Genomic DNA, 26,496 nt, shown 5'->3' on the forward strand with positions numbered 1-26,496 from the left:
TTGTGAAGACGTATAACACCTAACTAATGGAAGGTCATATTGGAAATTCTCTATAGCTTACAATGATCTGTACCTAAAAAGAATCCGGGCAATTTAGAATAAGGGAACAACTAGTTGGATACAGACGATCACTGTTGTAATGGAATATCAGTCTCACAGTACGATCACCCCAACGGAAACATTTTCTACGTGAGCACTCATCTAATAAAACGTACATGTGTACATGCTCCAAGAATGATTATTATTGCCTTATTGGCACATATCTTCACAACATATATAGATCTATTCTTCCTCACTGCACTGCAGCCTCGCATTTCCAACAACCGTTTCCTGCCTCCGGATCGACCGTCCATGCTGCCACCTGCCACCAGTCGTCGCTCTCACAGACCACCACCCCTATCCGCCAAGGCTCGCGCTCTCCGGCGAGGTGCACGCACGGTTGACTTGGGTTGGGTTGTGGGAGCACGAAACCGACACACCACCAACAGCACCACTGTTCCCAAGCTCAAACTCACGCGCTTGGTGTAGACGGGATACCGTATAAACCCTCCACACCACACTGTCATTTCGGAGCATCAGCAACAACACTAGTCGAGTAATCCAGCCAATAAAGCCTCCCCGCCTCCTCTGTGGCCGGATCAGAATGTGCTTCGAGTTCGGCTCGTGTTTCGGGGGCGGCAGGACGGACGACTACGGCGGCGAGCGGCCGAACCGCAAGGAGGAGCACGGCCGCGGCCGTCGTGGCCGCGACCGCACGTGGAACCACGTTAGCCACCACAACGGCGGCCCTGCTGACCACAAACCGTTGCCGCACGCCGCAGTCGATGAGGCCGGACACAAGGCCTACCACGACGGCGCCCGGAAAGCCGACCACGTCGACGTCGGTGCCGGCGGGTACGCCGTCTACCCGCAACTCGAGGCCGGCATCGAGGCGCCGAAGGTTCCCGCGTGGCACAACAAGGTCGGCGATGACGCCTACACGGGGCGCCTCCAAGTCCAAGAACCTGCGGCCATGGATTACCACCACTACTACCGCTCTAGGCAGGGCAGGTACTAGGTACTCAGATTAGCTAGTGTCGAGGTCCCTCCCCCTTCTATCTGAACACCTGCCTCTGCTTCTGCTCGTTAGCTCTCTTTTTTGCCTCTGTTTTTCCTCTGTCTTTGGATTTTGATCAGAGCCTCCACGTATTTGTAGATGGATGTTCCAGCTCCAGGAAGCTTCTATCAGTCGGTCTTTGTAGTTGCTTGTACTTTAGTCGCGGTTGCTTTCATCTTGTATCATATAATCAAGTGAAAGAAAGCATTGTGAAATCTCTGATGAGTTCCCATTTCTGCTCTTGCTATCCCAGGTCTTCGCTCTCCTTTTTGTAGTCAGGGTTTAAGATTGTTCTGTTGCAGTAAATTGATGCTCCATTCATATAATTTGTCGTTGATTTAGTACACAGTTGTACTAAATAAAAGATAACTAATACTCCCTCCGTGGTAGTTTATAAGTCCGGCACGTGTATCTAAGTCATCAATTTAACCAACTTAATAAAAGGCATATATTACAAAAAATATATTATTAGAAAATTTAGATGTTCTATTTTCTAATGATATAATTTTTATGTTAAATAATATATTTTATATAAATTAAATTAACGACCTAGGTACATATGCATGCCTTATAAACTGTGATGGAGGGAGTATGAATTGAAGAGACTACCTGAACTTACAATTCAATCCGTCTGGTACATTTGTTAGGAAGATATGTATCATCCGGGATCATCTCTCCCACCAGAAATAAGCAAAACTCTCGAGAAATCATCTCTCCCACTAGAAACATTTATGCTATCTGCCGTGGTTGCCTGTTATGGCCGCCGCTATAGCTACTAGGAGAGGTCGCCGCGAAATCGTTTCTCCCGCCATTTTAAATGCACCCACACACTTCATTTATCCCCATTAGTGCTCATCTAAATTGGATATTTAATGAATTTGATCTTAAAGCTGTCCTAACGTAGTCTTGCTAGTGTTGAACAATATTATAAAGAGACGGGCACACATTGCCACATGGGTTCAGCTACCGCCAGGTTATGAGAACACAAAGTCGATGCCCACAAAAGTGATCTAATTAATATACTACCTTCGTCATGGGTTAAAAGACACAGTTAAATTTATGTGTATTTCCACAATGGTCATCAGCTATTGCATTGAGGACAGCGAGATACTTACTGCTGCCATACTGACCGTTGCCCATGCTCCCTCTGTGTTCATGATATCCATGGCCTTGCGAAGTGCTTGTTTTCGAGACAAGAGGAATTTAGTCATGGAATTCTTGTCATTCTACTAAATATTTGTCAAGCAGACAAAGTAACAAGGTTCATAGTTAACACAGATTCTTTGGCCGGAATTTTCAGGGCAAGCCAAGCACAGTCCAGATCCTGAAGATGCTACCAAACTTAAGCAATCGAGCAACAACAGGTAATGCACTAATGCATGATGGACTGCGTGACCAATCTACTAGATGCCCATTGTCCTTTTTGCGTTCTTCAGACATCTCCAACGCTGACCCACAAAATTGCTCCGACATTTATACGTACAGAGGGCGGACTAGTCCGTTAATACATATGTCGAAAGTCGTCGTTCAATGCTGCCCGCGTACATTTCAACAAGTAATTAAACTAACTGAATAAAATTCGTGCAAACCGAACAGATTTGATTTAAGCTTCGGATATAATTCACATAAATGGACGTTTTTTGACCGTTTTACTAAAACTATGAAAAGAACCAAACCCTATATCGAGCGACCACCTCGTAAGCATTGCCACCCTGTCCTACCGCACTGTCATCGTTGTCCGTGCCATCCTCCTCGTCGTTGACAATCTTGTTCGGCGGATGTCTGCCGCTCCGCCTCCAGTTGCGCGGTGCGGAGGGCCGCCTTCGCAACTATCGGCAGAGCCCTGACAGTAGCCTTGCCCTTACCAGTGTTGAAGGAGCAGTCAATAAGGGACAACTTCTCGCCTATCTTGTCAATCTCTCCGTCAAGGTGGCGGCGGCGGCGCATGGTGACTGTCTCCGTGATGGTTATGGTGACGGAGTTTTCGAGCGCTTACGCGGCGTCAAGGTCAGGCCGTTGCGGACTCATTCCGATGCCACATTAGTCCTGAGTAATGCGGAACAGTGATTGATATTGTGCATGTCGTAGCTATCATTTTGCCTCGTCGCGCGCTTCGCCTCCGAAACCACGGTCCAAGAGCCCGAGGTACCCCCGTAACTGCCTCCCCCAAGGTAGTGGAGGATGCGGCCTCGAGTCTTCGCGACCGTGGGCATCAGCTCCACTTTACTTGGGTCGCGGTGGCGTCGTGATGCCGACGAGAGCCAGTCAATCCAGGCATAGCTGCTATGCGGCGAGGGCAACTCCAGCTCATCCTTCATGGGTCGGAGGCGCTGAGGAACGCCAGCTCCTGCTTCACACTGACGCCGATGTGGAATCCATGATTGGCAGCGGGGCCGATGAATCGTCCTTCACTTGCAGGAGTGGGGATGTGGTCTCTCACCTCACACAGAGGCACGGCAAGGACGGTGGCATCGGGTCCATCTGATGGCCCAATTTGTCGTCCATCATAACCTCCTCTGAGAGAAGACGATGCTGCTGATGCGGCAGGTCTTCCTCATCACTAGAGGAGATGACTTGCTCCTCCTTGCTGGAGGAGCCTGTCGTCATGGATGTCGATAGTCCCGGAGAGCAAGTACGACGATGCGACAATCTGCATGAAGAGAAAATCCCACCGGGGTTGCATGCTGGCGCGGAGAACCAAGACTTCAGCATCGCCGCTGGGCTCGGGAGGAGGAACGGCTCGACGTGTGAGGGAGGAAAAGGACAGTGTTCGGGAAGCAGGAGTGCGGCTATGTGCGTTACCGACACATGGCTTACATAACCGCGGCTAGGCCAGTGAAGGGGTGGTCATCCCACTTCAATGCGGCGCACCAGCCGAAGTTGTTCTTGGGACGTGATGTCGACATTGAAGCAGCGAGGCCCGACGGGACGTCTGGGCCGCCCTCCCATCCATTGAAATTAGGGCATCAATTCCGGCCATTACATGCTCTCGACCAACATGAATGAGACACGGCAAGTGGCGTAAGCGTTCCATGGAAAGCGCGGGACAGGTGTGTGGCATTTTTTTGTGGGATAGGCCAATCAGGAGCGGCCATGGTAGCGGTCCGGACGCCGCAAAGCCACCCCCAACCCCACCACAATTTGTCTCTCGTTTGCTCGGAAGAACACGTCCATGCCATTTTGCGAATGTGAAAGTTGATATAGTAGATGCACTTATAGAATCGATACAAATCTGCGTTGGATAACACAACACATCCGGACCACATAGTCTAAACGTATGCGGGTAGTTCTATGGTCGGCGTTGAAGATGCCCTTGAGGCGAATATTTTGGTTTTCAAAATATTCAACTGTTCATTGGAGTGGGTCATGAGTCCTAGAATGGCCGAGACCGAAAGTTTAACAGTCTATACATTGTTCATCAATTTGAACATGCTTTTTCATGGAAGACCATTGACCTGGACTGTGACTAGTGCCAGAGTTACTATGATAATTGCTGCAGCTCTCTGATAGTAAGGGTCGCGACTTATTTTTAGTTTACGGACCAATTCAAAAAAAAAAAAAAAACAAGCACACCATGTCATCCGTTCCTCCCAATTTTGTTTATGTAAAACTCTAATTTACCAATCTTAAAGCCGAAGCAGGAAATGGCATCATCAACTCCATGAAAATAAATTAAAATTGACCTAAAAAATTTATGAGCCACATACCGGCCAGGAAAAAAGAAAGAAAGCACATGATCTGGCACGTGGGCGTAGGTGAGTGCATTACTAGGTATATATGAAAAAACAAATGGAGACAATAACATGCCCTTTGCTGCTGCTTTCCATATGCCACTGCCTTTATTCTCCTACAAGTCTGGTGGCATCTGCTGCTCTCTCCCTCCTCTACTAATTGGAGATGCCGAAATGATTGTTCAGCCACACCATGATATGCTTGAACAGAAAGAAACCAAAGGGTGCATTTTTTGGTAGAAAAGAGGTAGCCGGGAATGGATTGGGGACAAATTGCAAGGTGCCACCAAGGATGGACATGAATGAGCACAAAAAAGTTAGTTAGATCTCAGTCTCAAGTCAATTGTCCACTGAAGGTCCTAATTATTGTAGATTGTAGATTGATGCCACCAAGTGGTTAATTTTTAGTTTTCGCCCGCCCAAGATCTTGATTAGTGATCCTATGTAAATAAGATCATCTGTTGTGGAGATCGAACAATTTGATTTTCCATGATGGAGATTTCTTTGCATATTCCATGCAGCATGGATTGGATCAAATTGTGGGTAGGGATCGCCTGAGCCAAACTAGAAAAGGCTGGAGCAATATTCGGCAAAATCGATGCTGTCACTATAAATAGTGTAGTGCTTTCCGAGCTCTCCTTCAGTAGTTAATTTACTACTCAAACTTTTTCAGTTATTATCAGAAAGTATTTTTAAGCCCCGGCATAAAGCACACATTGTGGATATGTACTGTAAATGCTTGTGGCCACAATTAAACTTATGGAGTCACAAGTAGGATACAGGTACTGGTAGGGCATCTATTATAGTTATGTTAGTTAGTTTGTAATGAAAAGTAATGTCATACGCCCGTACTTCTCCAAGGTCACTTGCCAAAAGGAAATACTTTTTTTACAAAAGCACCCATCTAACTAACTTGTGTACATGCACTAGGAATGATTCTTATTGGCACAAGTGTTCGTAGGATATCGTGTTTTGGTCGATGAATAAAGCTCCATCATCAATCCTAACAATTCTCAAGTTGCTTTTTATTTTCTCGTGCAAGATGTCGAATATAAATCCTAACAATATAGAATCATGCAAGTGGAGTTCTTATGATGGAGATTTATGTTGTAAAGTTCTGCACAGGAGAATTCAGATCAAACTCCACCTACTGATTGCCCCGGCCTAACAAGGGAAAGCTGTAAAATCCTGAAATAGCTAGTACTTTTTTAGAACATGGTAGAACGATTACTCTCAAGGAGTAAATGTTTAATGCTTTCTTAAAGTGTAATTTACAAATCTATATCAGCTAATTAAAGATCGTACAAGTAAAGCTCGTAAAAGACAAACACATTTTATAAACTTTCAAGCTTTTACAATCATGTTAACTAAAAAAACATGTGGGAACTATTAAAAGTTATGGAACTATAACCATTTTCATTGATTATGCAAGTTTCACTAAATCATATGGTAGTTAGTGATGCAGTCATGCGGAATTAAGTTATACTACCCGACTTTTTTGGCATAAGTGCTTTTTTCAAAAAGGAGAGTGCCCTAGCCTCTCCATCACAAGATGCACACAACCATTTTTATTAAACTTGAAACAAGTCAAGTCACCGAGTGCCAGTAAATAGGACAAATAAAGAGAAAACACGACCACAACCGGTCATATTAGAGTTTACATAGCTCATCCACATAATGAACGAGTCCTCGCCAGTCAAAACCGTAGAATAAACCTGCGCAACCATTTCCAGTCTAATCCACCCAAAGGCCAGAAGTGCTTGCAAGTCCACATGCTGCAGTGATGACCACATACGGATTAAAGTTATATCCCAGTAGATAATGTGCAAGAAATTAGGAGTAGAGGATCAGCTAAAAACAAAGTCATTCTGGATTAAATGTTGCCGAGAGAATGGCACAAACTCCAACACGGATTTGGCCATTCAACTTGTGATGAATACAACCCAGCCAATTCACACACAAATTTGAAATACTCATTGGTGTTGCTTAATTATAAGTGACATGAATTGTGCAGTTGATCAAGGTAGTAATTCGATTTTTAATGAATTCGATATTAAACTGCCCTAACGTATTCTTGTTAGAATTAATCCGAGGCACTTCGTCGATCTACCGAGGACCAAGCAATCACACAAGCACGACTCCGAGATTTGTTAACGAGGTTCATCGATATGGCTACATCCCCGGGGCATGACTATGGACGCTCCTCCCCATGACACCGTCACAATACCGCACCTCGACAGCCCGGGCGCCGGCACACGCCGCCGGCTCCTCCGCGTACCAGTGCTACTATGTTGGCATAGGTTACATCGTGTGTCTACCCCGCTATATATGAGAGGCCTAGGATACAAGTGTCTTATCAGGACACGACCCCATATCCTGTCTAAACACAATACTACTCAGAGTCCAACTGTAACCTACCGTGTACACAATATTCGACACAACTCTAACAAACTCCACCTTGGTGAATATTCTCCACCATCTTGAATTCGTCTATGCGTCAAACTTCCATGTACATTGGACTTGAGCTTATCTATGAGCACCGCTGCTACTCCAAAGACTTCATGTGACTCCACCTTCAACTTGTAGTTCCTTCTTTTTCAGACCATAGTCAACGCTCGAATGAAATTAAGCTCCACATTACTCTAGCTGAGCTCCCAACTTCTAGAGTATCCAACACCATCACACACCGATCACTGACCTGCGTGAAAGTGAACAACTCATATTGGGTGTCGCAGATAAGAGTTACCTGAACTCAACATCATCGCTCTTCCTTGACCGCCCGTCTGAAACTTGAAGGAATTTCACCATTGCTTCTAGTCATCCCGAGTCAAATTCGCAGTTGCCTCACCACATGTATGACCACCAGAGCCCTGGCCTATCTCCATGTCCCGTGCGTATCGCACGCCTCTCCGCTATTACCGCATCGACCCTCCGCTGTTCCGGTCGAGTCTCAAGGGTCGCGAACCCACACCGCTCAACCCCCACTGCAGAGTACCACCGATCATCACCGACCGATGACGAGTTTCACGCTTCCATCAGACCACTGGGCTCCAGTCCAAATTGCGTGTCACTCGCTTTTCCCGCTGAATAGGCTGCGATCTCCGGATCCTTACACCGTAGCCTCTCAATCCAGCTCCACCTTCAACATGATTCCATGCTAGATGATCAGTCCACCCCGCGCCCCGTCGACTTCAAGCTCCGTGTGTACACCACCTTGAATCAACCCCGCGCTATAGTCTTGTCGAAGCCACACAAGCCCTAGAGCCCGCGCCGCGTGTTTCCATGCCCAGAAGTCGGTCACCATCAGCATCACGCTCCTATGTCGTCGTTGCCGATCCCACCACCGTCTTCTGCTTTGACCGACATCCCCGTCGATCCGTCAGACTAACTAGTCCAACCAAGCCGACCTTATCCGGCTAAACGACCCGCTCCAGGCTTCCAGATCATATTCCACGAATTTTCAGCCATCGCATGATAATTCCATCTTAGCTGACGTGACTTTCCGCAGCACCTTCAAGCATCCCTGTTGTGCCACTTGAACTTCTCACGATGCAATAGTACATGAAGCAAACCGCGTCGTCACCTCCCAGTACTAATAGCAATTTAACCAAACAATTGTTGCTTTCACGTGGTGCAACTTCTAGGCTCAACTCACCGATGCTCAGTATTTGCTTTGTCCCGTCCCTGCCTTCCAACGAATGCACATCAATCGATGGATTTTTTTTCCGCTGAATCGATCTGCTGCCTGTTTTTGTTTCCAAAACAATCCCGTTTTTGGTTTTGCATACCGTACATGAGCTGTCCAATCGAGCGCATGATCTGCCTGCAGCCTTGTACGCTCCTGGGTCGCTGCCCACGCGGGCTCCCGCAGTCAGTGTCGTCGGTCGATCGACCTGCTGTCTGCCTGCCCCGTGAGCGGCGCGTCGCCGCTGCTTCATGTACGCTCGCCCGATCTTATCACGCACGTCGCGTCTCTCTGACCTTGCTTCTTGAATCTCGCCGACCTGTGCTGCTTGAGAAAATTTCATCGATCCTCTTAGCTTTTCCGTCGACTACCACGAGATCGTTCCCGGTCGCGTGACACGCCATGGATCGAACTAATTTCTTTCGCAGACTTCGGCATCATCACCTCTAGATCAACGACCACAATCTCAAATCGAACCTTGGCTCTGATATCACTTGTTAGAATTAATCCAAGGCACTTCGTCGATCAAGGACCAAGCAATCACACAAGGACGACTCCGAGATTTGTTAACGAGGTTCATCGATATGGCTACATCTCCGGGGCATGACTACGGTCGTTCCTCCCCGTGACACCGTCACAATACCGCACCTCGACAGCCCGGGCGCCGGCACACGCCGCCGGCTCCCCCGCGTACCTGTGCTACTATGTTGGCATAGGTTACATCGTGTCTACCCCGTTATATATGAGAGGCCTAGGATACAAGTGTCCTATCAGGGCACGACCCCATATCCTGTCTAAACACAATACTACTCAGACTCCAACTGTAACCTACCGTGTACACAATATTCGACACAATTCTAACAATTCTTGCTCGCGTTGAAGAATATTATAAAGAGACGGTACCATATGAATCTAATTAATAACCCGATCAAACACAGTGTGTTTATGTTTATGTTTGTAGCATCTATGCCACATGAGTTCAGCTACCGCCAGGTCACCAGAACAGCAAGTCTGGTTCCTGATAAATGATGTAATTAATATTTGAGACCCCGTACCAATTGCTACATCCAACATCATTAAAAGGGGACCTGTTTATTGCCTATACCAATAGCTATATGAATGCACTCGCATCACCCATATTCTGAAGCTCACTGGTAGTTTTGTATCGTGACCAATTTTTACCTTTATGATCGGTTAAATAGAAGAAATCAATAGTCCAATTTCTGAAAATACTGGGATGGAGTTTCATCTTGGACTCTAGATGTAGGAGTCAGAGGCACCAGGAAGTTAGATCCTGCTACGAGGAGCGGACCGGGAATGCTCGTCCGGCTATGATGGATTTGGACTGAAGCGGAGCTGAGTAGTCTCTCGTGGGTGAGGACGACATATGCTCCTGGGCTACTGCCTACTCGTCTATTGGTCTGTTGGCCTCGGGTGGGCTGCTGCTTACTCTTTCAAGCATGTACCAGCATTTTTAGTCATATATGTGTATGTATGATATGTTTTAGAATCATTTTCAGTTATATATGTGTATGTACGATATGTTTTATAAAAAATTAACGAAAAAGGATTTTTCCCCGCTTTGTATTACAAAGCAATCAACCAGAACATCAAATGACCCCCCTATCTCTCTTGGGCCTTTGTTAGTAACGTGAAGAATCAGCCCATCTGCTCATAGTCCATTGGCTACAGGCACAAAATCCACAAACTGCCCAGCCTAATCCACGAACTGGCCATATCCAGGAATACCTTTGTTAGTTGCAGAACGGAGCCACGATTACGCAGTACGTACGCACATATTGTCGCCTCGTTTCCAAGCTGCCGCTACGATCGAGACGGATGCCTATTTCGATCGGATCTCTCATCTCTCCATCGCGCATCTATAGAGTAGCATAGAAGGGAAGCGGATGCCGCCACGTGGGACATGCTGGTGTTGAACTATTGATGCACGGAGATGATGCCGTTTGCCAGCAGATCGGGCACACGGATGAGCAGCAAGCCAGCAACAACATAAGGGGAGAAGGTAGTTGATTTTCACATCAGATTAGTTGGTGCCTTTAGAAAGTACTATAGAAGTATAATCACACAGACTATAGTCATTAAGAACAACTAAGGTAGGTTCAAACAAGGGGATGAGGTAGTTGATTTTCACATTCTCACATTCCCATTTATTTACTTCTGCTTATGTAAACATCATGAAGAAGAACAAGAGCAGAATTAATTCATATTTTTTCAAACCAGTAGGTTCAAACTCTCAGCCATCAAAACCAGGGACGGATTCATGGGGTCAAAGGGGTGCCAGTCTCCCTATAACACTCTTCTTTATTTGCTTCCACATAATCGCATGCTTTTCCCAGTTATGGTTTTGGGACTGAGTTAAATCAGTGAGGTCCATCTCCCCGATTCCAAAAATAATAATGAGATAAGGTAATGTATTATATACCCATGTTACATTACTACAAATTATTATTTCATGAAATCATCTTGTGTTTCTAGCGTTGTGAGTTTATTTTGTCATTTATCAATTTTATTTATGTTTTGATCATGTGATTGCAATGAGTAAAGAAGAAAGGGCATGTTTGCACCATTCCATCTCCATTAGACCATACCCTAAGATTTTTTTTACAACATAGCCGTTGCTCATGAGACTTTGTTACAACATAGCCGTTGCTCCGTCCCTGCTATTTGCTCAACATCGAACCAGGTTATAAATATGTATATTATTTTCTTTCAAAGAAAGATTCACCCTGATATCCATTAGAAGAAGCAAGAATTGGGTACAATGTCTCGAGATGAATTTGTATTACGAAATGCTTTTTTTAACAAGCGGCACTTATGTTTCTGACGCCATAATTGATGTTTTTTTCCTGGAGTGTAATGAGATCATGCCTCCACTGAAGGTTAAAATATTTTTTTGAACGGTATGAGTTGCATGTATTAATTATGGTCTGAAAACGATATGTGTCATGGTCTTCCCTGAAAAGCATGTGCAAATGTAGAAAATGTGAAACTAATATTTTTCAATACATTCTCATATCATGAGTCATGAATACGTCCGGTGAATTAATTGATTATTCACATAACCAAAATATCTCCCTGAAAACAGAGCATTGGAAAATAGAACTATCAATGGCTTAGTTTGCTTGATTACAAAGCTGTCTGAGGCGAGCCAAAATGGTCAAAGCTGAGCTCTAGGTCACCTCACGACAATTCGAACTGAACCTGGTTTCATACGTTGCCATCACCTTTTGCAACCGATAATGAAACACTACCATTTTCAAACACATTCTGTTTTTCAGGATTTTACAACTTACCCTAGGTCGGGCCGTGCAATGACTACGCAGCATTTGATCCATACCCTCATTCATAGAATAAACAAGAGGAATCTTCATCATAAGAAATCTGATTGCTAGATCTGCCAGGGAAATGATCTTACTCTCACAGGATTTAAGATCGAAATCTTGCACAAGAGAAACAAAAGGCAACTTACGAATTGTTAAGATTGATGATCTTTTCTCCTGTGAACACTTGTGCCAATAACAATCGTTCTTAGATCATGTACACAATTGCTCATTTAGATGTGTACTTTGGTAAAGAAATGATTTTCTTTTGGCATGTGAACTTGGAGAAGTGTGGATGTACAACATAACTTTTCATTACAAACTAACTATCATAACTATAGTAGATGCACTATAAGAACATATATCATTTGTATCCTACTAGCGGTTCCATAATTTTAATCGTGGTTACAAGCTTTGATAGTACATATAGACAAAGTGTGCTTTTATGTTAGGGGCTTAAAAAATACCCTTTGAGAATAACTGCAAAAGTTTATGTAATAAATTAATTAACTTAAGAGCTCAGAAAGAACTATACACTATTTCAATAACGGACATCTTGTCTTTTGTGGAATATTGCTCCAGCCTTTTCTAGTTTGGCTAAGGCGATCGCTACCCACAATTCAATCCAATTTGTGCTGCGTGGAATATACGAAAGAAAACTCCATCATGAAAAATCCAATTTACATAGGATTAACGATTAACATGTTTGCTGAGCAATAACAATAAATTGCTCATGCCCTAACAATCGGCACAATAAATTTCTCCATGTAGGTCATTATAGCCTATAAAAGGTCCCCGTCTCTTATATTTCACGTGCTTCATGGACGTACACTCTCTAATGCAGCGAAGCGGGAAACAAATGAATCTGATTGCAAAATTTTCTCCTCAATAAGAAATATTGGAGCATGTATAATTAATCAACAAGAAAACAGCTCGAGAACACAAGCTATTTAAAGAAATACTGGGCAATGTTCGGGCCAATTTCTCCGGCAATATACAAATGAAATCTTCATTAAGAAATCCAACTACTATATCTCCCACGGGAAGTGACCATATTTTTATAGGATTTATAATTAACATCTTTCACGAACAAACTAAAAAGGAACTTGGAGATAGATTTGAGATACATGATGGGATATATCATGTGAACACTTATCAACACGTGGGGCGGCAAACGGAAAAAAGGGATCGCTCCGACGACGTGCCCCGCAGACGCGTCACGGAGGTTACCCAGCCGCAGCCGGAGAAGCGTCTCCTCATCCATCATCTACCCTCGCCGCGGGTCCGCACCGCCAGGCAAAGCCTAACTGGAGCTGGCGGCGGCGGTGCCCTCTCTCGTCTCCGTATATGGGGGCTCGGCGTGGGACGACGATCCCGAGCGGAGGCACGGAGCTGGTCTAGGGCACGGTGGCGCTGGGCAAAGCTCGGAGGCGGCCGCTCTTCGGTTCTTCGTCCCTGTCGTGGAGGGATAGTCGCGGCGACAACTCTCTCCTAGGTTGGCGGCGGTCAACGGCGGCACTGCCTAGATCCGGACCGTCGGGACCCACTGGAGTCCTGCGGTGCTCTGCCATGTTGTTGATCGTACTCCAAAACTTTGTTTTGCTTCATGTCGACCTCCTTGATCTGGACACCGATGGGTTCTGGTCTTTCCTTCAGAGCTCTCAGCTTCTGGGGCATGGCACCATTGGATATCTAGATCATAATTGATCCGGTCGGATGTGCCCTTATCTTCGGCTAGAGAGGTTTCATGATGACGTGGCGCGAAGCTTTGCTGCCTTGCCAGTGTCATGGGACATGTCTAAGTATAGATTTCCACGACATTGATAATGATGAAAAAAGTCACGATGGCTGCGATCGGAGGTTTGTAACGGCAGAGAGGAGTTTTTGTTGCGTTGAAGATTGGCGACACATGTTTTTTCATGTGTGTCATGTGTTGAATACTTGCAGTGGTGGTCCTGGCTAGAGGGGGCGGCAACTCAGGTGGACAACATTTTTCGGGATGCTTCACGAGTACCAAGGTCTGACCTTCATTGGTTGTACCTGGCAAAAGTCTTGCCAAGACATTGTTTTAGGGATCTTGGACTCTCTCCATGGTGAAAACTCAAGATCCTTGATCGGACGATGACAACGCTTGTGCATTGTTTCTTTCTTGGAGGTATCGCTTCTGGAGAACCTCTTTTGTAGTCTGGTTGTTGTCCTTGGTGGTGATTAGAGTGTTTTTGTTGTGAGTGTTTCACCGCTGCAACGTGGTCTTTGTTTTTTATTTCTCTCTTTTCTATTTTCGTTTTTGGCTGTGTGCATCTTTAATGTCTTTCGATATCTTGTGGGTGCATAGGCTGGATGCAAATGATATCTTCGTAATATTAATATATTCCCTCTGTCGAAAATGAGAACACTTGTCCTAGTAAAAACTGTTCTCAGAGCATGCACATAGGTGCTTAATTAGATAAGTGCATGTGTTAAAAATGTAGTCCTTATGTCATGTGTGTTTGTGAAACTAGGGGTGTACAACTGAACTTATTACTAACTACCATATCTTATGAAGAAACATAGATACACCATCAAAATAGTGATCACCATATCCTACTAGCGACAAATATTGACAAGATGATTGCTTCAGACTCATTAATGTATTTTTTTGAAAGGTTTTGTGAATAATCAATAATATAGTTGCAAGTATCGACTAGATGCAGAAGCCGGGGGTCATCCTCTTTTTTCTTAAGAAACATATCTTACTAGTGGTTCCATTATTTTAATACTGCTCACATATTTTTATAGTACACGGACCATTGTAAAATAGCAGAAAACTTTCAACATGTCTCCTTTTGTGGCCATTAATTAGGTGGTGTACGTATACATAAAGCTTCATTAACTGAAGAAGTTTGTGTACTAGTTAATTAACGGAAGAGGAGCTCATAAAGCACTACACTATTTTAAACAAAGGGACAATTTCTCTTTGGAGAATATTACTCCCTCCGTTCCACAATATAAGTCTTCTTAGATATTTCACTAGAGGACTATATACGGATGTATATAGACATACTTTAGAGTGTAGATTCACTCATTTTGCTTTGTATGTAGTCTCTTAATGAAATCGCTTAAAAGACTTATATTTAGAAACGGAGGGAGTACACCAAACGTTTCTAGTGTAGCCCAGGCAATTGCTACTCAAAATTCAGTCATATTTCTCCCGCGCCGAATATTAAAAAAAAATCTTCATCATGGAAAAACCAATTGTTCCATCTCGACAGGAGATAACCTTATTTACATAGGACTACCGGTTAAGAGTTTGACCGAGTACAACAGAAATTAACTAATTGATACTACATTTTTTTTAAAAGGAGGAACGAGCCCCCGGCCTCTGCATCAATCGATGCATGCAGCCATATTATTAAATATCCAAAGTAACAAGATAGTTCGAGACAAGCCTGAAGGCTGAAGATAAAATGCTAAACAAACTCTTAAGAAGTACACTCCTCCGGCGTAACTAATAACAGACTACGATGCCTATACACCTAGTCTATTACTAACACGCCATCCAAACCGGTTGAAGATAACCCGTGCGGCCGTCTCCCACCGGTTGCACCCAGTACCCATAAGCTCCCTGTTGTCCACAAGACTGAGTGATGACCACGTACGGATCCAAGACGTTGCTCTGAAAATGACCTGCAAAAAATTGTTGAATTTCTGACCATTAAATATTATGTCGTTTCTGGTATTCCATATAGCCCACAAAAGAGCACATATCCCTATTCTAATAAGTCTAGATAATTGAACGTCCACTCCATTGAGCCACGTTGTAAACATTGAATTGATGCATGTAGGTGGGATCATATTAAATGCTATGTGGATAGTGCGCCAAAGTAATTTTGCGAGGGGACAATCCAAAAACAGGTGTCTGATAGTTTCATTTTGATCACAATAACAGCAATTGGATCTACCTCTCCAACTACGCTTAATTAAATTATCTTTGGTTAATACCACACCTTTGTGTAAAAACCACATAAATTTTTTTATCTTTAACGGCACCTTAATATCCCAGATATGCAACGATCTAGCTAAGGGTCCGGAATTCACCAAATCTGTGTACATGGATTTAACTGAAAGTACCCCATTAACAGTTAAAGTCCATCTAACACTGTCCGACTGATCAGATAGTTGTACCTGCATAAGTCTTCTTACGAGATGCATCCATGCCTCCCAACGTGCGCCTACTAGAGCGCGCCTGAAGTGCATGTTTATAGGTATCGATTGTAAGACTGTGGACACATAGTCTTGCTTACGTTGCGTAATGTTGTAGAGCATGGGATATTGTAAAGTAAGTGGAGAATCCCCAAGCCAAGTATCTTTCCAAAATCTTGTTGAGGTACCATCCCCTGTAATAAATTTCACCCTCTTAAAGAAATTAATCTTTATCCTCATTAACCCTTTCCAGAAAGGTGAGTCATTGTGTCTAATTATAGCTTGAGCTAGAGTTCTTGATGTAAGATACTTATTTCTCAAAATTTGAATCCACATACCCTCTATCTCTGTGGAAATTCTATATAACCATTTGCTGAGCAGACATTTGTTCTTTACTTCTAAATTTTCAATGCCCAAACCCCCCTGGTCTTTGGGTCTACAAATCATATCCCAGCGTGCTAATGTGTATTTTTTCTTATTCTCATCATTTTGCCAAAAAAACGAGATCTATAAAAATCCAGTCTTTTCCGTACCCCTACAGGTATCTCGAAAAAAGACAAAAGAAACATTGGTAGGCTTGTTAAAACAGAATTTATTAATACCAATCTTCCTCCATATGACATAAGCTTGCCCTTCCAGCAGCTTAGTTTCTTTTCAAACCTTTCTTCAATACATTTCCATTCTTTAATTGTTAACCGTCTGTGGTGAATAGGTACCCCAAGATAACTAAAAGGTAGAGAACCCATCTCACAACCAAATAGCTGTCGATAAGCGTGTTGCTCTTCTCTTGCCTTCCTAAAACATAAGAGTTCGCTTTTGTTAAAATTAATTTTCAACCCCGATAGTTGTTCAAAAAGACATAAAATTAATTTCATATTCCTCGCTTTCTCCATGTCATGTTCCATGAAAATGATTGTATCATCCGCATATTGTAGAATGGACACACCTCCATCTACGAGATGTGGAATGAGACCACCTACTTGTCCTTTCTCTTTGGCTCTTTCAATAAGTATTGTCAACATGTCTGCTACTATATTAAAGAGTATTGGAGACATTGAATCCCCCTGTCTTAGCCCCTTATGTGTTTGAAAAAAATTGGCAATGTCATCATTAACTTTGACTCCGACACTCCCTTTCTGAATAAACGTGTCAACCTGCTGTCTCCACTTTTCATTAAACCCTTTCATTCGTAAGGCTTGCTGAAGAAAGGACCACTTAACTTTATCATAAGCCTTTTCAAAATCCACTTTAAATATAACTCCATCTAGTTTCTTTGTGTGGATTTCATGAAGCGTTTCGTGCAAAACAACAACACCCTCCAAAATGTGTCGCCCAGGCATGAACGCTGACTGTGTTGGTTGGACAATTGAATCGGCTATCTTTGTTAATCTATTGGTGGCTGTCTTAGTGAAAATCTTGAAACTAACATTTAGTAAACAGATAGGTCTAAATTGTTGGATACGCATGGCATCCACATTTTTTGGCAACAACGTTATTGTTCCAAAGTTAAGGTGAAACAGCTGTAACCGACCATTAAATAAGTCATGAAACATAGCCATTAGATCCCCCTTAATAACATGCCAACACTTTTTGTAAAATTCTGCAGGAAACCCATCTGGTCCCGGTGCTTTATTGTGTTTCATTTGTACTATTGCCTCATATACCTCTTGCTCTGTGAATCTAGCGGATAGAACCTCATTCTCCTGCTCATTTAGTTGAGGAATATCCTGAACATTGGTTTCATCCAGATAGATCATATTCTCCTCTGGTGCACCAAAGAGACTCCTATAATATTCTGAAATATATACCTTTAGATTTTCATGTCCTATTATAGTTCCCTCTTCTTGCTCTAGCTGAGTAATAATCTTCTTTCGATGTTTGCCATTCGCAATCATGTGAAAGAACTTAGTATTATCATCCCCATGAACCACGTTCATCACCTTAGCTCTTAGTGCCCATTTCATCTCCTCTTCTCTCAATAATTTTTGCAATCTAATCTCAGCATCTGTTTTGGTATTCCTATCAATAGAATTTAGTTGCGCTGACTCAGCTTTGACGTCAAGTTCATCAATCAGCTTCGTTAGTCTTTCTTTTTCTTTCTTATAAATACCACTTTGATTTTTCGCCCATCCTCTAAGAACTCGGCGCAAATTTCTAATCTTGTTTTGCCAAATTTCGACATTGGTGGATCCACCTAAGTGTGTACCCCATTCCCTTGTAATTAGGTCCATGAACCCTTCTCTTTCAAACCAGCTTAGTTCGAACGAGAATACATTCTTGTTGCCCCTATGATTGGCCTCCCCTGAGTCAACTAGAAGAGGTGTGTGATCTGAGATTGCCCTCTGTAATGCTTGTACCGTGACTAATGGGTATTTTTGTTCCCACTCAACACTAGTAAGAACCCGATCCAACTTTTCATATGTTGGTATCGGTAAAGAATTTGCCCAAGTGTATTGTCTACCAGAGAGATGAATCTCCCTTAGGTTTAGACTCTCAATAACCATATTAAACATTGTTGACCATCGTGTATCGAAGTTGTCGTTATTTTTTTCGTCCTGTCTACGAATGATATTAAAATCTCCCCCCACCATAATTGGTAGTGTTTCATCTCCACAGATTCTCACTAGATCTGCAAGAAAATCAGGCTTGAACTCCAATTGCGCCGCCCCATAGACAGCAACTAGAGTCCACTTAAAACCATCAGCTTTCGACCTTACACGAAATTTGACGGCGAACTCACCATAAACCACACTCATCACTTCTAGAGTTTCGCATTTAACCCCAAGTAAGATCCCACCTGATCCTCCCCTTGGTGGTAAACAATGCCAATCAAAATCAACCCCTCCTAATAAACTATTTAAAAATTGGGTTGTGAAATTATCCCTCCCAGTTTCTTGTAAAGCCATGAAATCCAGTTTATATTGTATCGATGCTTCTCTAAGGAACCTTTTTTTAGCCAAGTCCGCGAGACCTCTGCTATTCCAAAAAATCTCTTTCATATTTCATCATGAAATTTTTTCTTTTGTTTAACTCTCGCACTCCTCCTAATCGCTGATTCAGGATACACCTTCCTTTTCCAAGGTCTCCTCGTTATTTCGTGAATACTTTTAAAATCATTATGTGTATCTAAAGGTTGTGGATGATTATTCACATCTGAAGAGGCCATATACCCCTCCAAACCCATATCATCCACGTCGTCTACTTCCCCGTCTATATGAAAAATGTTATCACATAGAGTTTGAAGTCCAGCACCTCCTAAGTCACTCATATCCGAATCATTCATAGGTTTAACCGCTGCTAGATTATTGATAAACTCTATTGTTCTGTCCACTTCTAAATCAAGAATATCATTGATGGATTTAGCTATATTTTTACTAGTCGTACCCATAGAAACTCCTATGTCACTAGCATTATTCAAGATTTCAGATTCGGATAATTTTAAAATAGATGCAGTTTGATCAATAGACAAACCTGAATTTTTTTCAGCATCTCGTAGTTTTGCAGCTCGCATGGCACGCCCTATCGACATCTCATCAGCATCAGGCTTCTCCTGGATGCGTTGACTGAAACGTCTATGACATGAAGCAGGATCCGGGATCCCCCCAAATGAGATCACATCATCATTAGTAATCTCATTGTGGGTCTTCCCTGTTAGCATAGAATCAACATGCTGGTGAGAAAGTGTTCCTTCAACAATGTTATCGTACTTAGAAGATATATTTTGCTGCTTACTGTTGGCGAAGCTATGAGGAGATACAGGAGTAGAAGGCCGACTTGCCTCCTTCTTGCTATCCCGCATGATCGAAGTGACATCCCTGTCAGTAGGGAATGTCTTAGAAATTGGACAGCAGTCCTGCTGCGTCATATGCATAGGCTCAGCCCTCCTAGGCGGCTGTACTGCCAAGGATGTTTTCCTGATCTCCTTAGTAATCAAATTCGTGTCTTCTTCCAGCCTAGATGTATGCATAGGCTCAGCCCTCCTAGGCGGCTGTACTGCCGAGGATGTTTTCCTGATCTCCTTAGTAATCAAATGCTTGGCTTCTTCCAGCCTAGATGTGGAAACCGATCTTTGGATTGACACAAAAGGAGGTTGCTCATTCGCCTCGTTTTGACCAAACTTGCTGCCAAGCTTAAATGGTGTACTGGGGACATCAAAAGAACCAAACCGTAGTGTCTCCATGGGTACTTTTGATGTGGAAGATGCTCCCCCAATAAGTGGTTTCTCATTATTAGAAGAGGCCTGAGGATTATTGTTATCTCTGAACTGATCAGAGTGTTGATCATTCGCATCCTCATGACCTTTGTCCCTATCCTCCCCATCGGCCATAAGGGTATCAGCATCATTTGGCTCATTTTGTGCTATCTTCTCGACCTCGATCTCAAGGTCATAATGCACGCCATCATAAGACCATGGAGCAAAATCTGGAATCTGGTCAACATCGAGCACCATTACAAGCAATCTGGCTATCCCCCTTTTGCGTGTAAAGGGCATATCTACTTTCTCAGTCTTCCCAATCAACGAACCAAGACTCCATACGATTAGGAAATCATTAAGCAGAATTTCTGGAATACCTTCAAACCGAATCCATACCTTCTGCAACCTAGTACCCTGCGGTGCTGGTTTTATGCATTCCTCAAACTCAAGTAAACACTTGCTGCCACTAACCTTACTCATCCCGAAAGTGAGTAGACGTTGAAGATCCTCTCTTCTAGGAAACTCCACTTGGTAAGTATTTTGCTCCACCTTTATTGGTTCCCAATTGTATGTCTCCGAAACAAGCCTTCTCATCTGTTGAGAAACTTGCTCAGCAGTCAAATCCCCATTCGTAACTTTGACGAGACCCGTTCTTGAGCTCTCTAGACGAGGTGGAGTTAGAACTGAACTGGAACCCGGTGTTTCAAAAAACATTAGTTTGCTATGGCATACCCCATAGATGCTCATGACAGGCTTAGGAGCTAAAAGTAATGGGCACGCCGCATCGATATGCCCAGGCTTTTGACAGATATCACACAAATATGTAATACAATCCACAACAAAGTGTCCAGGTATCCCACATCTATAGCATGTCAATTTTTCTTTTTTTTCTGGCCGCCTTGTTAGCTCGTGCTACTTCCCTGTCCTCCGTCGTTATTTTCTGTGTGGGCGGGATGCCATCTTCCCCTCCATCTTCTTGGGTTACTTCCTTCCATATCGGCCCAGAGTTGTTCCTCCCATAATTGCGTATCCCGCCCCCGCCTCTTTGCCGGAAATTTCCGCGAGCTCCTTCGACAAAATTGCCTTGGGGTGGCTGGAAGGGGCGATGCCATTGATTGTATCCTCCCCCAGGACCTCCTCCGGCAATCCAATTAGACCGGCCAGCACCTGGTCCACCAGGATAATCGTTCCACTGATTTGCATGACCTCTGTGCCCATGGAATCCACCTCCGCCACCGCGATTATGAACTCCCGGACCACCTCTTCCAACACCAGCAGACCCACGTCCCTGACCAGCAGTGACCGTAGGTCGGTTCTCCCTCACGCCAGCGACCGCTGGAGCAGATACCCCAGCATCAGGCCCTGCGGCGGCAGGAGTATTCACCATGGACGCAATCCCAGCAGAAGCATTTGCCGCAGGCGCAGACGGCACAGCTTGCCTCGCCGCCATAGTATCCAACACAGGGATCGTTCTCGCTGTACCAGAACGCGTCGGGAACCCTGGTACCGCTTTGCTCCCCCCAGGTTTTGCCGATCGAACTCCACGGTTAATATAATGACGAGGGGAGTCAGCGAACAAAAGAGTCCTACCCTTACGCACATCCATAACCACAACAATCTCGGTAGGAGTCCTACCCGGAGACTCTGGTATCTGATGCGATTGTGCAACAGACTGGGCCATATACCCAGTCGTGTGCAAGTCAATAGGTTTAGATTCCAGCCCATCTTGGCATAAAATCAAATTCAAACAGGACTCCCTTGCCTCACGAATCCCAAGATCCGTCTTGGCTGAATCATGTGTCTTCTCTCGTGCTGTCGACGCCGATCGACGCGATTTCCTGACCGGAACTTCTTTACAAGAGTGAAAGAAATCTGCCAACGTAAGAGCCGGAAGACGTACCTTCGGTAGAGGTCCCTTCCATGGTCTTATCGCGTTCGCGGTAGTTCGCCGGTGCACGACCCGTCGGAGCACCTCCACCCTGTCCTCGGCGTTAGCAGTCAGCCCTTCCCAGGCAGGATCGGACTCGGGGACGAACCCATCTATGGATTCTGCGATCTGCTCCTCCGAGTATCCCACCAGAATGGATTCGCATACTATGTCGGAAGGGGTTGGAGAAGCAGCTGGTGCGTTCTGCAGGTCGTCGTCGTCGTTAGGCAGAGCCCAGAAGCGTCCGCCGACGAGGCCGAGTCCCCTGCCGGCCGGCGGGGAGCCCATCGCATGGCAACCCCTCCTGTCGCCTCAGAGTCGCCTCTCCAGAAATTTCGGATCTTCAGTTTGTCGCCTCCGATGTTTGTGGTATCCCTACCTGAATGTATACAGCATGCGAAGTAGCATCGGTGTCTAATAATTCAAACTTTCGGTGGACAAGCACCTTCACAGATTGAGATCTAGTTAACTTTTCGGTACATATCCATGTCCATCCTTGCTCGCCGGCTGCAATTTGTCCCTGGTCCAATTAAGTTCTCTACCAAGAATATACCCTCCTTTTGGTTTCTTCGTGTCTAAGCATATCGCTGCGTGGCTATTTCGCCACATCGTGATAGAAGAGGAGGAAGAGCAGCATATTCCACCAGGCTTGTAAGAGAATAAAGGCACCTGCATATGGAATGCAGCAGCAAAGGTCATTTTATTTTCCATATCCTTTTTGATATATGCCTAGAAATGCACTCATAGTGAGTGCGTCGGATCAGTTTGTGCCCCGGACCCGGTATGTGGCTCGGTCAGGGTCTCCGGCTTTAGATGTTAGGCTTAGGTGAGAGGTCTGGGTATTTGGTCCAGCTTGCACCCCTTCATCATATGAATAGGAGTAGCGACAGATGTTGCCAAGATGACGGATTCAGACATATTGTTGTATTGTTTTGTAAGGTCCTCGAGAATAATCAATAAAATGACCGCATGCATCTCCCAGATGCAGAGGCCGGGGGTCATTATCCTCTCTTTTTTTTTAAAGTAATGCACTCATATGTTTCCACGTGCTTTCTATTTCCTGGCGTCATATGCTTCTGACGTCAAGTTTGTTTATTTTCTTGGAGTTTGGTGACGTCATTTCGCACTTGGAATTTAAGATGAGTTAATTGAAGTGTTAATAAACAAAATTGGAGGGATGGACAGAGTTAATCAAAGTGTTAAGTAAACTAAAAGTAAGGCATGACCCAGAATATCAGAGAGCGTTATCTTAAAGACTTTGACACTAGTCCCAATCCAGGTCAATGGTCTTGCATGAAAAAGCTTGTTCAAATTAACGACTGAAGTGTGGACGCATAAATTTTCGGTCGGTCTCTAGCATTCCACGACTCATGACCCAGTCCAATGTTCATGAACTCATTTATTATTCCGAGAACAAAAATATTCTCCGGAAGAACACAATGAGGCATGAATGCGTTGCACAGATGTTTGGTACTCCACAGTAGCATGCATCTTCACTATCTAGACCGTGCTTGGCTTGCCTTGAAAATTCCGGCCAAAGAATCTTTGTTCACAGTGAACCTTGTTAGTCTGTCTGCTTGGCAAGTACGGAGTATTTGATAGAACCAAATTCTGCTCGTCTTGAAAATCTCGAACGGTCAGTCTGTCGCTGTTTTCAACGGTAGGTCATAATTCTACCTGCCTTGAGGTGAATGAACATGGAGGGAGAGAGAGCATGGATCACAGTCGTTCTTGCCGGCCATGAGGCACCGCATTTCCAAACCCTAACAGTACCGCCCGTTGATGCTGCCGCGGCGCGGTACCGCCCGCCGCGATGCGTCGCGCTCGCCGGCCACCGTCACTGTACTCAATCCGAGACTGAGGACCGAAGACGCGGCGTGCCTTCGCCCGGTGAAGACAAGACACGCTTCAGGAGCCACTTTCCCTTTGGCTTTGCACACACGTCGCGTCCAGCACGAGCTGGTCATGTCCGCACCCGGAGCATATATACCCCCACCACCACCACCACCACCACCAGCACCAACTCCTCGGTGCAGCTCCAATCCAGTCTAGTGGTCGTAGTTAGTCTAGTGCAAGTGCAAAGTGCAAACAAAGAAAAAAGAAAGAGGCAGCCAGCAAGAATGTGCTTCGAGTTCAGCTCCTGTTTCGGCGGCGGCAGAAAGGACGACTACGGCGGCGAGCGGTCCAACCACAGCGGCTGCGGCGGCCTTCACCGCGCCCGTAGGGGGTACCGCAAGAACGGGAACGGCTACAACGCGGCCGCCGACGACCACAAACTGGCGACGGCCTACGACCACCAGCGGGCTCTTGACGAGGAGGGGCGCAAGGCCAACCACGATGGCGCGCGGAAAGCTGATCACGCCACCGTGGTCGCCGGCGCCAGTGTCCACGGCTACTCTGCTGCCTACGCGCCAGACAAGGCCCACGAGAAGCCAAAGCTTCCTTCGTCGCAAAACAAGGCCAGCGACGACGCCGGCTACGCCGACAACACCGCGCGTCTCCACCAAGCTGCCGCTGATCATAGGGAGCACGCCGCCATGGATTACCACCACCACTACCCATCCACTACTACCACTCTCGTCAGGTACTAGATAGTTGTTAGGAATAGGAATAGCTAGCATGGCAGTTTATCAATCCAAAACACTACTGTCTCTCCTTCTGTTCTGTTAGGTAGCTCTGCTTTTCTACTCTCTTTTTCGTTTTTCCCTGGGTATTGATCAGATGAAACTGAGAAGGCACATGGATTAAAGGTCTGTGGATTATGATCAGAGCCTCCATGTATTTGGCCATGGATGTGCGGTACAAGTTCCAGATCCAGAAAACTTTTACCAGTCTCTTTCTGTAGTTGCTAGCCTGTAATTTTGCTGTGGCTTCTTTCTTCTTGTATCATACTCACTCCGTCTCAAAATTTTTGTCTTAGATTTGTCTAGATATGGATGTATCTAAATACTAGATACATTCATTTTTAGACAAATCTAAAACAAGAATTTTGAAACGGAGGGAGTATAATCTATTGGAAGAAAGAATTGCTAAGATCTATGATTCCCCATTTCTACCATTGCTATGTGTTTCTCTCTCTTTTCTTTTGCAGTCTTTTCTTCAGTCTTTAATGAATATTTATTCATTCTGGTTGTTCTCATCTCTTGCCCATTCTGAAGCGCTGAAGAACGCAATGTCTCGCAAGAGCAGCCAACATCTTTATTTCGTTTGTTGGCACCTTATCTAGTGCTTGAAATAGCCCACCACAATTTGTACTAATCCTGAACCATGATACTTGCTCAACATGTCACCAAGTTAAAAATAGGTATATTGATATTTTTCAGAGAAAGGATCTAGACTTCGGTACAGACTCCCGAGTATGGATTTGTATCACGATATGCTTTTTTTCTCTTTGTTAGATAAAACGAGATCAACCAGACACGGGAGACACGGATTTTTACGTGAAAACCCTTGCGGGAGATAACCACGGACGCACGAAGGCGCAATCATTATGAGGAGGAGTATTACAAGCACGAGACGACATACATTCTTTAGGTGCGACTATATGGAGTATATATTGTTGAGTAAATAGGCAATTTTCCGAGTAGATTAATCCACAAAATAATAACTAGCATGGCATTGACTAGAGTAATGACATACTGATCTTGAGCTAACCTAGCACATACTACGCATATAGTGGATACATCTATGCAAACAAGTAGTACTGCTAGAATAAATACGAGCAAGAGGATAAACGAGTCATACCCTCCAATCGGCCAGTTGGCCGTAGCAGCAGCAGCGGCGGCAGAGGCAGTATCCTCTGCCGTCTTCTTCTCGGCTTCCTCGCGGAGACGATCAGCTTCGCTTGGTGAAGACATGGCGATGACGAGGGCGACGCGGACGTAGACGAAGCAGACGGACGGAGGCGAGCAGTCGCGTGATCGCTCCCCAAAAACCTAATCGCCCCTCTCCCGTACAGGAACCGGAGAGGCGAGGTTTCGGAGGCCTGCTCTCCCGTCGACCGTGTACGCGGTAAACGGGACGGAGTCGCCGGCGGCAGCAGCAGTTCAAGGAACGAACGCGTGAGGCAGATGTGATCTGATTTCGTGACGTCTAGGGTAGGCGATCGCGTGCTTATAAAGGCGGCTGGGTGGAGAGTCCGAGTCGGATCGTTTCCTTGTCCGTTACGTATTCTCCGTTCCTGACCGGCAAAAATAAACGCGTAGGTATGAGCTCGGCTCGGCTCATTCCCGCGGCGCGGCGCGGCGCGGCGCGTCGTGACGAGGCGTGGCGTGGCGTGGCGTGGCGTGGCGAGGCGGGCGGCGGAGGAGGAGTGCGCGAGGGCACCTTCTCTTCTCAC

The 26,496-nt window shown here is 44.9% G+C and overlaps 2 protein-coding genes across 3 annotated transcripts; both read left to right on the plus strand.

Moving 5' to 3' along the window:
• The first annotated feature begins 255 nt into the window (after positions 1-255).
• On the plus strand, positions 256-1,328 carry LOC123439282. The gene is made up of 2 exons (XM_045116014.1): positions 256-1,057; positions 1,196-1,328. The coding sequence occupies exon 1, from the start codon at positions 644-646 to the stop codon at positions 1,055-1,057; it is 414 nt and encodes a 137-aa protein (XP_044971949.1). The 5' UTR covers positions 256-643; the 3' UTR covers positions 1,196-1,328.
• Positions 1,329-24,182: 22,854 nt separating this feature from the next.
• LOC123439283 lies at positions 24,183-24,997 on the plus strand. Of its 2 annotated transcripts, XM_045116016.1 has the most exons (2): positions 24,183-24,741; positions 24,879-24,997. In XM_045116016.1, exons 1-2 carry the CDS (start codon positions 24,278-24,280, stop codon positions 24,880-24,882), a joined length of 468 nt encoding a protein of 155 aa, XP_044971951.1. In that variant the 5' UTR covers positions 24,183-24,277; the 3' UTR covers positions 24,883-24,997. The 2 variants fall into 2 exon arrangements, with proteins under 2 accessions (XP_044971951.1, XP_044971950.1); XM_045116015.1 differs by lacking the exon at positions 24,879-24,997 and having other exon boundaries at positions 24,183-24,862.
• Positions 24,998-26,496: the final 1,499 nt, after the last annotated feature.

This window comes from Hordeum vulgare, chromosome 3H, assembly GCF_904849725.1.
Source record: "Hordeum vulgare subsp. vulgare chromosome 3H, MorexV3_pseudomolecules_assembly, whole genome shotgun sequence".
NCBI lineage: Eukaryota > Viridiplantae > Streptophyta > Magnoliopsida > Poales > Poaceae > Hordeum > Hordeum vulgare.

Bases quoted from the DNA above. Each gene is read 5' to 3' on its own strand.
- LOC123439282 (XM_045116014.1), top strand. From the start codon at position 644: ATGTGCTTCGAGTTCGGCTCGTGTTTCGGGGGCGGCAGGACGGACGAC.
- LOC123439283 (XM_045116015.1), top strand. From the start codon at position 24,278: ATGTGCTTCGAGTTCAGCTCCTGTTTCGGCGGCGGCAGAAAGGACGAC.